The sequence below is a fragment of the Zalophus californianus genome, chromosome 3 (genome assembly GCF_009762305.2).
Source record: "Zalophus californianus isolate mZalCal1 chromosome 3, mZalCal1.pri.v2, whole genome shotgun sequence".
Classification (NCBI taxonomy): Eukaryota; Metazoa; Chordata; class Mammalia; order Carnivora; family Otariidae; genus Zalophus; species Zalophus californianus.
In genome coordinates, this window is record NC_045597.1 from 79,396,050 (window position 1) to 79,408,200 (window position 12,151).

The following is a 12,151-nucleotide window of genomic DNA, read 5'->3' on the forward strand; positions in this document are numbered from 1 at the left end:
TGCACACCAGTATGGTAGATATAAATTAAAAGGACAAATTTTTGACGGTTCCAAAATGATTTCGACTCATTGCTCTGTTCCAGCAGCTGAGCCAGTTTTGGTACAGTCAGGAAACCGCTTTGCGACTTGCAAAGGAAGCGATTGCAGCTGCTGGAGAAGGTGGCAGGTGAGATCCAGAGTTGCTGTCTTTTTCGTCTTCTGATCTAAAGTAATATTTGAAATGTCCTTCCTAGTTGAGCAATGGTTTGTAAGAAGCGTGAACCCTAATCTGCAAAAGTGGTCAGCCATGGTTTGTAGAACATGATGGATTAAGATCTGCTCCAGGCCTGAGTTTAGGGACACACAGAAATCCACTTGTAAGATGTCCTACCTATGTTCTTTATTTCAATGTTTTCTAACCTGTTTCTTACCTTTATACCCCTAGAGTTTGCTTTAAAAGAAAAAAAATCTTAATGTTTGACTTTTGAAGTTTTAAGAATACAGGTTTTCTAGGTGCCTGGCTGGTTCATTTGGTGGAGCATGCAACTCTTGTTCTCAGGGTTGTAAGTTCAAGCCCCACACTGGGTGTAGAGATTACTTTAAAAAAATTAAAAAGAAAAAGAATACAGGTTTTCTGTTTTGTTACTCCAGTTTTTATTTTCATCAGAATTTTGTATGCACAATATTTAAAGTCAAATGGTACTACAAGGCTTGTTCAAAAAAAACAACAAACCAGTCGCTTATTGCCCCCTTCTGTGCCTCCCTCCCCCTGTGCTCCCTTTCAGTGGATGCATTGGGCATTTACAACCATATTTCTGAATACATGTTTATATTGGCACTTCTTGATCTGTCTGTCATTTGTGGACATTATTTCTTGACTTCTCACTATGGAGTGTTAGGATTTAGCTCTCTCTCTTGTACTCCACACGTATGCATGCTTTCTGTCTACACTTCTGATAGATTTATATCCTAATTTTGGTGAGAATAGGGTTTTATATTATGCCCCCACAAATGTTCCTTACAGCTGAGCCTTATACTCTTCCTTTTCTGTATGACTTTTCATTTTCCTGAAGATAGTAATTCTTACATTTTAGTCTATGTTCATATCACGAATTAACTCTCAACCTCTCCTCCAGTTATGTGAACCTCCTATCCATTAATTCAGACATGTTTCAACTCCATGAAAAAAGTTATTTCTGAGACTTTACAAGCTGCTCTTATCTGGACTAGTTGATTTCTAGCTTTGCTACTGGTCTTACCTTGGTGTCTCCCTTCACCAGAGCCCTTTTACCTCTCTTTTGTTCTGGATTCCTGTTTCCTGTACCCCAATTCTTAGTTTACAGCCTTATCTTGGTTGGTACATCCTTTGATAGCTTCCGCAGAAAAGGTACACCTGAGGGAAACGTTTAAACCTTTCATATCTGCAAGCTTTTTTATTCTGTCCTTCCCCTTGACCGTGATTGTGTTGTTGGGTATCTCTTCTAGGTTTTGAGGGCATTGCCTCACTGCCTCCAAGTTTCCCTAGGTGCTGTGAGAAACCCAATGCCTTTCTGATTCCTTGTAGGAAACCTGCCCACTGCAAGCTCAGGGTTTTCCCTTAGTCCCAGTCCTTGGTGTGTCTTGCTGTGACACTTTCATCTCCTGTACTGGGGGGAAACCCTTTCATTCTCTTAACTCAGGCCCTTCAGTTTGGGGAAAGCTTTCTTTTTTTTTTTTTTTTTTTAAAGATTTTATTTATTTGACAGAGAGAGACACAGCGAGAGAGGGAGCACAAGCAGGGGGAGTGGCAGAGGGAGAAGCAGGCCTCCTGCAGAGCAGGGAGCCCGATGCGGGGCTCAATCCCAGGACTCTGGGATCATGACCTGAGCTGAAGGCAGACGCTTAACCAACTGAGCCACCCAGGCGCCCCTGGGGAAAGGTTTCTGCCACAGTTGTGTAGGCTTGGGATAGGGAAGAGAATCCTGGCAACGAGTTTCTTCTTTATTAAATAGACCTTTCAGTGAGTCCTCCTGTTTTTAGCCCCACCTTCACCTCCACTTCTTGAGTTACCTGGTTGTGTAGCTTCCTGAGCCTTTGGGGTGCTCTCATGTAAAGCGGGTTGCTTCTCAGCTTACCTGGCCGCCAGTTTAGGACTTGGTTTCTTGGGTCTGCTGAGCCAAATCCCCCCATTCATGTGCTTTTCTGCTTCTTAAGGGGTTTTTGTTTGGTTGGTTGGTTGGTTGGTTTTTGTAGTTTTGGGTCTTCTCTCGAGTTCTCTTTGCTCTTGGCAGTTTATGCTTAAGCAACAAAACGAAATTGTACTTGTTTTATTTAGTAGGCCTTCATGAGGGAGCAAATGTAAATGAGTGTGTTATATCTGCCATCTTTAACTGGAAGTCTCTAAGTTTTTCATTTTGCTGTTCTTTTTCTTTTAAATTATATGTAGATATTTATTAGGTTTTTCTTAATGACAGTGTTTTTACACATACTTTTTTCCATAAATGTAAGGGCTCTGGAGGAAGTTTTTTATTTTTTCTGAAAGGTATCTTCAGTATTTTTAGGAGCTGTGTCATAATATGCCACATTAATAATAACGATAGCATTTATTGAGCCCTTACTGTGTGCCCTGTCCACCGTATACATGCTTTACGGGGGGTCATCCTGTTTGATGCTCCATTATACTCCCCATTGTAAAGAGAGACTCCGAGGCCCCCCAGATAGTGTCTCCTGTGGAAGGTCACCCACTGGTGAGTGGCAGAGCTGGGGCTACTGCAGGATAAACAACACCGTCTCCCCCAAGTTTATCGCCATTCCGCTCTCAGTCCCTCTTGCACCCCAGACCACTTTCCTTCTGCCCTGAGTACAGCTTTGGAATTTCATGTGGAGATCTGCTGGTGACAAACTCAGATTTTGATTGTCTGAAGCTACCTGTATCTCACCCTCTTTCTCAGAAGATACTTGCATTGCGCATCTGAGCCGGGCTCGCTGCTTGTTATCTTTGAGCACAATGAGGACATCGTTCTGTCCTCTGCCTCTCTCTGCCCCCCAGAGCTCTGGCAGCAGCCTGGGCTGGGGGCTCTGGTGGCCCTTGTCTGTCCGGGCTGGGACATGCATGTTTCTCACAGAAGTGTGTGACATCACCGGGGTGTATCACATGCTTCAAGTGCACTGGGGCTGAGAAGCCTTTTTAGCTGGGCACAGGAACCCAACTGGTACATGGTACACGGTCTCTATTCAGAAATGTATCTCACAGTTTTAAAGCTGTGTCTAATTTTTAAAAGGAATACTTTTTTGTATGATGATATAAATGATGAAAATCTAAAAGTTACAAAGAGGATTGAGGAAAAAGTCAACCTCCAGGGCCCTGGTTCCCTTCCATGAGGCGGCGGTCTCTGGCTCTATGCATCTCCCGGAGACCACCGGTGCATCTGTAAGCATATGTTCTTATACCCTAGGAAGCTTGGTTTCTGTTGTTCAACATAGTACTGGAAGTCCTAGCCTCAGCAATCAGACAACAAAAAGAAATAAAAGGCATCTAAAATGGCGAAGAAAATCTTTCACTCTGCGTAGACAACATGATACTCTATGTAGAAAACCCCAAAGACTCCACCCAAAACTTGCTAGAACCGTACAGGAATTCAGCAAAGTCACAGGATATAAAATCAAGGCACAGACGTCAGTCATTTCTATACACTAACAATGAGGCAAAAGAAAGAGAAATCAAAGAATTGATCCCATTTACAATTGTACCAAAAACCATAAGATACCTAGGAATAAGCCGAACCAAAGAGTTACAGGATCTGTACTCTGAAAACTATAGAACACTTATGAAAGAAATTGAGGAGGACATAAAGAAATGGAAAAACATTCCATGGTCATGGATGGGAAGAACAAATACTGTTAAAATGTCTATGCTACTCAAAGCAATCTACACATTCAATGCAATCCCTATCAAAATACCAACAGCATTTTTCATAGAGCTGACTCAAATAATCCTAAAATTTGTGTAGAACCACAAAAGACACTGAATAGCCAAAGGAATGTTGAAAACTAAAGCTGGAGGCATCACAATTCCAGACTTCAAGCTCTATTACAAAGCCAACAGTGTGGTACTGGCACAAAAACAGACACATAGATCAATGGAACAGAATAAAGAATCCAGAAATGGACCATCAACTCTATGGTCAACTAATCTTTGACAAAGCAGGAAAGAATATCCAGTGGAAAAAAAAAGACAGTCTCCTCAATAAATGGTTCTGGGAAGATTGGACAGCCACATGGAGAAGAATGAATCTGGACCATTTTCTTACACCATGCACAAAGATAAACTCAAAATGGATGAAGGAACTAAATGTGAGACAGGAATCCATCAAAGTCCTAGAGGAGAATACAGGCAGCAACCTCTTTGACCATATGATTTCACTCATATGACCTCAGCCGCAGCAACTTCTTTCTAGAAACATCGCCAAAACTACATCAAAACTACATCAAAAACTAATGATGTATGGTGATTAACATAACAATAAAAATTTAAAGGAAAAAAAATAGAAACATCACCAAAGGCAAGGGAAGCAAGGGCAAAAATGAACTACTGGGACTTCATCAAGATAAAAAGCTTTTGCACAGCAAAGGAAACAGTCAACAAAACTAAAAGGCAACCTACAGAATGGGAGAAGATATTTGCAAATGACATATCAGATAAAGGGCCAGTATCCAAATCTATAAAGAACTTATCAAACTCAACACCCAAAAAACAAAAATCCAGTCAAGAAATGGGCAGAAGATATGAACAGACATTTTTCCGAAAAAGACATACAATGGCCAACAGACACATGAAAAAGTGCTTAACATCACTCGGATCAGGGAACTACAAAACAAAACCACAAGGAGATCCCGCCTCACACTGGTCAGAATACCTAAAATTAACAAGACAAGGAACAACAGATCCTGGGGGAGGATGTGGAGAAAAGGGAACCCTCTTACACTGTTGGTGGGAATGCAAACTTGTGCAGCCACTCTGGAAAACAGTATGGAGGTTCCTCAAAAAGTTAAAAATAGAGCTACCCTGCAACCCAGCAATTGCACTACTAGGTATTTACCCAAAGGATGCAAACACAGTGATCCAAAGGGGCACATGCACCCCAATGTTTATAGCAGCAATCTCCACAATAGCCAAACTATGGAAAGAGCCCAGATGTCCATCAACAGTTGAATGGACAAAGAAGATGTGGTATATATATACAATGGAATATTTTTTTTTTAATTTGTATTTATTTGACAGAGAGATGGTGGGAACAGGAACACAAGCAGGGAGAGTGGAAGAGGGAGAAGCAGGCTTCCCGCGGAGCAGGGAGCCCAATGCGGGCCTCTATCCCAGGACCCTGGGATCATGACCTGAGCCAAAGGCAGATGCTTAACTATTGAGCCACCCAGGCGCCCCTATATACAGTGGAATATTATGCAGCCATCAAAAGAATGAAATCTTGCCATTTGCAACGACATGGATAGAGCTAGAGGGTATTATGCTAAGCAAAATAAGTCAGAGAAAGACAAATACCATATGATTTCACTCATATGTGGAATTTAAGAAAGAACAGATGAACATAGGGGCAGGGTGGGAAAAATAAAATCAGATGAAAATTGAGAGGGAGACAAACCATGAGACACTGGACTCTAGAAAACAAACTGAGGGTTGCTGGAGGGGAGGGGGGTTGGGGGATGGGGTTCCCGGGTGACAGGCATTAAGGAGGGCACGTGATGATGGGCGCCCGGGTGGCTCAATTGGTTAAGCGACTGCCTTCGGTTCAGGTCATGATCCTGGAGTCCCGGGATCGAGTCCCACGTCAGGCTCCCTGCTCAGCAGGGAGTCTACTTCTCCCTCTGACCCTCCCCCCTCTCATGTTCTCTCTCTCTCTCAAATAAATAAATAAAATCTTAAAAAAAAAAGGAGGGCACATGATGTAATGAGCACTGGGTGTTATATGCAACTGATGAATCACTAAATTCTACCTCTGAAACTAATAATAATAATAAAAAAGGCATGGTTTACACTTATTCCTTGAGTATCTTGCAGGGTAATGACTACATAGTATTCCATTTAATAGATGTTTAATAGATATTCAGCTCAGTAATTCAATATTTAGGTTACTTCTAGCTTTTTAGTAGTTGGTTTTTAAGTTAAATGTTGGAGTACTACCCATTCGTAAACTAGGGATTGCTTATAATGAAACAGATTTTTTTGTTTCTTTACACAAAAAAGAAGCAGAAATTCAAAGTAGCTTGTCTGCACTGAGGTTGAATTTTAGAGTATCTGTGGAAAACAAGTTATTGAGGCAATCATTTGGGGTTTTCCTCTCTAGATTATGAATATTACAAAGTAACTTCAAAATACTTAATTTGAGACTAAAAGTATTGGAAATAAATGTCAAAACAAGGACCAACATGAAAATAATAAGCAAATTTAAGCCTTGGGCTATCTAACTTTCTTCCTAATGTGTTCCTAATGTCTTACATTTTTTACTATAAAAAAGCACGGTTATTCTTTCATACCTTAAAATTATGAGTTGCAGGATTTTTAAACACCAGATTCCTTGAAAGTGAGGTAGTATAGTTTTCTCTCGAAATTTACTGCCTTTACATTAGCTTGCACTCTGATTAAAATCAGAATGCAAGGGCCTGTATTTTCTTAGAGAAGTAGTTGTTACTTAACACCATAAGCTGTCCATTAAAGATCTTTCATGAGTCTGTTCCTTTTGTTTTCTAGAATAGCCTGTGTGAGCGCCCCCAGTGTTTACCAGAAACTGAGAGCCCTACACAGAGAAGACTTTTCTGTATACATCTTTGAATATGACAAAAGATTTGCTATATACGGAGAGGAGTTTATCTTCTATGATTACAATAATCCATTGGATTTACCTGAAAAAATTGCTGCACATAGTTTTGACATCGTAATAGCAGATCCCCCCTACCTTTCCAAGGAGTGTCTCAGAAAAACATCAGAAACCATCAAGTATCTGACTCAGGGCAAGATTCTGCTATGCACAGGTAGGTGCCTGATTGTGCGTCTCAGGAACATTGATGACGGGATATTCCAGCCTTAGGTTTCAGGAGTTGGAAGAGATCTCAGAACCCAAAGCCTGAATCCACCTACTGTGTGACCCTACACAAGTTGCATAACCTCTCTGTGCCCGGGTTTCCTTATCTGTAAACTGGGACTGGTAATACTACCTGCCTTTCAGCGTTACTGGTATTAAGTGATATGATACACATAAGGTGGGGTCTGGCCCTTGGTGAGTGGGCTGTGTTATTTTTACTCCTCATCAGGAATAGTAGCAGTATTTGATCCAGCCTCTACACTTGATGAAAGAGAAATGTGGAATCAATAATGTTAAAATGAATTGCCTAGGGTTACAGAGCTAGACATTGGATTAGATTTATTTAATCAGCAGAAGAGTTTTCTTACTGGTGAGAGTTATGTACTTCCTGAAGGTGGATATTCAGAGAGTTGGTGGAGAACTAGCACATTAACTCCTGGTCAGCTATGTTGGGGGGCTGCTCTCCAGGCCCCAGGGTGCCGCTTGGGCTGCTGAGGCCCCTCAGGCTGGGCTGGGCAGGGACCTGGAGCTGCAGGGAGTCTGTTCTCCGTTGTGTTGGAGAATTGTCAAGAAGGTGACTGTGGTTCTCCCAAGTCATGTTTACTTAAGGCTTATTAATTCAGCTGTTGTTTGCTAGCCATTTGTTTCAGCTGACAGGCTGGCGCTCTGACCTCAGGGAACATACCTTTTAGTTTTAGGGGATAGGTTAAAAACTGTAACAGAACAGAAGGAAGAGATGAATGACCAATTCTGGCAAGTGTAGTGAAAGAATCAGAAAAGGGCAGGGTGGGCACTGAGATTGATGGGTGCCCTTAAGATGGGGTTGGAGGGCTCCTGGAGGAGAAACATTCCAGTGGAGACCTCAAGGGGCGGCCCCCTGGGTGGGGGCAATGGGAAGAGGTTGTAATTCCAGGAACCAGTGTCTGAGAGCCCCCTGAAGTTTTCCTCCTCTCGCTGGTTCTTGGAGGGATGCAGGGAGCACCGCCCGGTGCAGCACAGGTGCAGGGAGTACGGCTGAAGCCGAGGGAGGGGTGAGAGGGCCCCTACAGGTGGATGGCCCGTGTTGGGACTGGCCTTTCAAGGTGGCAGCCCCCAACTGACAGGACCCAGTTGGCCTAAAGAAGTGCGCTTTCACTTTGTGCTGAAAGGGCTTTAGGGCGGGAGTGGAAGCAGGCCCCCCCGCGAGGATGTGTCCAGCTGAGACTGTGGTTGGGGACGAGGTGTGGCAGTAGAAGGGAGGGCGGGGTGTGGAGTAAAGATACACTTTGAGATTAAGGTGGAAGAGCTCACTGTGTTCAGAACGTGGGGAGAAGGGAAGAATCCGGGATGAGCCCAGGGTCTCTGGCCTGGGCTGGCTGGAGAAGCGCTTCCTGTGATGGGGTGTCGCGAGAGAGGTGCTCCGAGGCCCCCAGGGCCATGTCCAGAGCGGTGGCCATGTGCCAGGCAGTGGGTGAGACATGGGAGCGCTCAGCCAAAAGCTGGTGTGAATGTGCTCCCATGAGTTTACAAGGTCAGGTAGTACTGAGAAGGGGGGGTGGGGTGGGGGTGGTTCTTGACTCAAAACTAGAAAACACTAGTTCTTAGTAATTATTTACTTTCCTTATGTTACTTTGTGGAATATAACTTTATTTCTAAAATTTTCTAAGTGTCTCAGTTTTGCAGAGGTAGGAAAACCATTTATTAAATGAAAAAGGGAAAAAAGTAGGTAATTTGCAAACGTGTTGAAGAAAGTAAAAAGGGATATAAAGAATTGGCTTTCCCCTGTATTTGTTGAATGATATTGTCAATTTACTACACATATTCTAGTCGAGAATCCCTTCACCACTGGCGATGGCACTGTGGTTGGGATTTCAGGCTTTGGGTTCACTGGGTTTGTTCCCTTCAGGTGCTGTCATGGAAGAAGAGGCAGCAAAACTTCTTGGCGTGAAGATGTGCAAGTTTATTCCAAAACACACCCGGACCCTGGGAAATGAGTTTCGCTGTTATGTGAATTATGATTCTGGGCTAGACCATGAAATCTAAATGCAGATAGTAATATAATATGTAAAGGATCCTGTGTGACATTTCTCTTATTATTTCCTTGGTAGATTGAAAAGTGATAACCTTCTCCCCTCCCCTGCAAAGTGGGGCTCTCCCTGGCCTAATTTTCATATTAAAGAATATAAGATATCATTATGACTTCCTGACTGCAGGCATCTCTAGAACTCGGGATGCTTTTGCCAACTTGAATCCATGGAATTATAGTGGGAAGAAATCTTAGAACCTATCTAAAATCTGCTCTCCTCACCTAAGAACAGGTAAAAAACCAAAGTACAGACAGCTTAGTGGCTTGGCCAAGAGCTGAATTAGGACCTAGGCCTCTGCCCCAGGCCGTCTGCCCCCTTAACAGGCCTGTTCCGACTCTACCCAGTGGACCGCTGATTGTTCACAGCAGCTTTCCTGGGGTGTTGTAGGACTTGTGAAGGGGCCCGTCATCTGCTCCAGCCCCTCAAGGAGACACGACTTGTCTCCATGAAAGAAGTTGAGAATCATCCTTGGAACTAGTATCTGAAAGCCTCCTGGATGTTTCCTCCTTGCCCTGGTTCTTGAAGGGACAACAGGAACGTAGCCCAGGTGCCCTCTGTGTGCACACCGCCCCTGCACCTTTGGCTAAAGCCACAGCAATGCTCCAGGCCCCGGAGAAACTGAAACTGCCATCTGCAAACCAAACACTGTAGCAAAAAGGATGTGAGAAGCATGCTAGACTATTCTGTTTCAAAAATTATCCATCATTCATCCACACCATAGCACATTACTGATACCTGCAACTTGGATGGCTTTCAAGGGCCTTGTGCTGAGTGAAAAAAGCCGGTCCCCAAAGCTTACATACTTACTATTGATGTAATCTTCTTGAATGGAGAGCAGATTGGTGGTTGGCAGAGGTTAAGGGGGTGGGGGAGGAGGTGGGGTGGGACCAGAAAAAGGAGATCTTAGGGGAAGTGCAGCTCTTGTGCATCTTGATTGTGCAGTGGTTACACACAACTCCACGGTTGGCATTACACAGAACCCGCACACGCACGCAACACTGGTGAACTCCGAGTGAGGTCTGTGGGTGGTGCGCAGCGGCCAGTTCCTGGGGGTGATTCTGTGCTTGGTCAAGATGTTCTCATTGCGGGCAACTGGGTAAAAGACACACAAGACCCCTCTGTAGTGTTTTTGCAATTTCCTGTGAATCTAGAATCATTTCAAAATAAAAACTTAAAAAAGGGGGGGCGGTGAAGAATAACACTTCCCCACCTCAGGTGACTTGCTTTGCTAACAAAACATGAAAGGAAGTGCCAAGCAGAGCTTTATTTTCTCTGTGACATGGCTACCGGCAGTTTTCCACACACAAGCAGGTGCTTGAATGGAGCGGTGGGCCTGCAGTGGATGTGGAGGGTGAGCAGGAAATATACGTCTGCTTTTGAAAATCAGAGACTGTGGGATGGTTACTGCAGCGAAAGTGCAGCCCGTCCTGGAGAGCCTGGTGCCCTGGCACCAGCACTCAGGAAATGGGGCATCCGGGGTGGGGGGGGCTTGCTCCCGTCTGTTCTTTCTTAGCCTTCGACGGTCCTACTTTGGGATAATTTTTAATTTACTTTAAAAATCACTTGGTATTTTTATGAGACATTTATATTTTTATCAGTATATCAGCACCTGGCACATGTGAAGTATTCAATAAATGTTTGTTCTTTAAAAAATACCCCCTACCTTCTTATTTCCTCATGAGTCAGTTCACTAAAAATTACCTAGGCCAGTAACAAATTTTAGTGACAAATCATGTATGGAAATGTCATGTGTGACTTAGGAATTGGGGGCAAGCAGCAGCCTAGAAATACAGAATTGTAGTTATCCTAGAAGTCTAGTGTTTCAAAGAGGAGAAATCTTATTTCTTCCTGGAGGGTGGGGGAGGGAAGGCCAGAGCTTGACTCATTAAACGTTTAATTACATTGTTGTATAGTAAGCAGCCAACATGTGCTTTATTGCTTTGGACCCCTTGTGATTTTAGCAAACCTGTGTCCACATGTGATCCACTTCTGGATCTCATAAGAGGTCTGCCACTCTGCCTCTGCAACCCTCAGAACAGGAGTCAGGGCTGCGGTGCTGCCTGACAACACGCAGGGCAAGGGAGCCCGGGCTGCGGGGGGGCGCGGTGGACACACACGAGGACACGTGGGGGTGCGCTGCATGGCACGCTTCACAGAAGCTTCCTGACTTCTTAGGAGGCAGCCTCACCTTTTCCACCCGACCAAAGTGCTTCAAAAACTCAAAAGAATATTGTAAGAGACACCTTTTTAAAGTCCTTGCTAATTTCAGAGATTTGCACTAAGACAGAATAACCATAGTGTGAGTGGAAAGAGAAAGGATAATAAGTTCCGTGTTGCTGACAATTCAGAAGTCCATACAATGACCTCACGGGGTTGTTTGGGGGTGATGGGGAACCCTGACAGCTGGAACAAATGAAATGCCAGAGTCACTTGGAAGCCCCATTTCCCATGGGAACGTCACGCTCTTCCCTTCCATTCCTCTCTCAAATCAGAGCAGACTCAGCGATGACCCTTTTCTCCCTTTGCCTTGGTAAAAGACCTGTAGCAAACTGAGAAGTTTGGGTAACTGGACCCTGAATGTGGAACTGTTGGCATTTGTGATGGGTTTTGGTTGATATTCCCAAATGATTCTGTTTTTATCAAGCAAGCATACAGTAGATATACTGTCAGTTGGCTGGAAAAAGTCTTCAGTAACCAGCAATGTACGTCCAGTCCAAGGGCTGCCTGAAAGCCCTCCAGATAGAATTACTTGAAGGAAACGTCAGCCCCGTGGCCCTTCTTGGAGAGGAGGGAAGAAGCCATGAAATTCCCACTAGCAAAGCGGGCTGCTCCGTGAAGCCTGGGAACTGAAGAGGCCAGGCCCATGCGACGCCGCTGCGTTCACCATGGGCACCGGTGAGCCGGGTGCCTAGGCCCGCGCGGGAGGGGCCGCTCCTCAACTCCGGCTGGCAGGACTGCTGTGGCCGGCAGCTTCCCCAGAGCTTTGATAAAACACAGTAACAACCTCTCTCTGCTCCTCAACACCCTGTTGGT

General features: G+C 44.3%; 1 protein-coding gene across 4 annotated transcripts in view; it reads left to right on the forward strand.

Moving 5' to 3' along the window:
- Nucleotides 1-12,151, forward strand: part of EEF1AKMT1 (EEF1A lysine methyltransferase 1) — a 99,299-nt gene that overhangs the window by 15,713 nt on the left and 71,435 nt on the right. For 2 of the 4 annotated variants that reach the window (XM_027590109.1, XM_027590110.1), the window contains exons 3-5: nt 84-166; nt 6,722-7,002; nt 8,938-10,763. In XM_027590109.1, coding sequence (XP_027445910.1) covers nt 84-166; nt 6,722-7,002; nt 8,938-9,074 — 501 coding nt within the window. In that variant the 3' untranslated portion in view covers nt 9,075-10,763. Of the gene's footprint in view, nt 1-83; nt 167-6,721; nt 7,003-8,937; nt 10,764-12,151 lie in introns of those variants that run through there. The other 2 variants (XM_027590111.1, XM_027590112.2) reach the window with 2 other exon arrangements.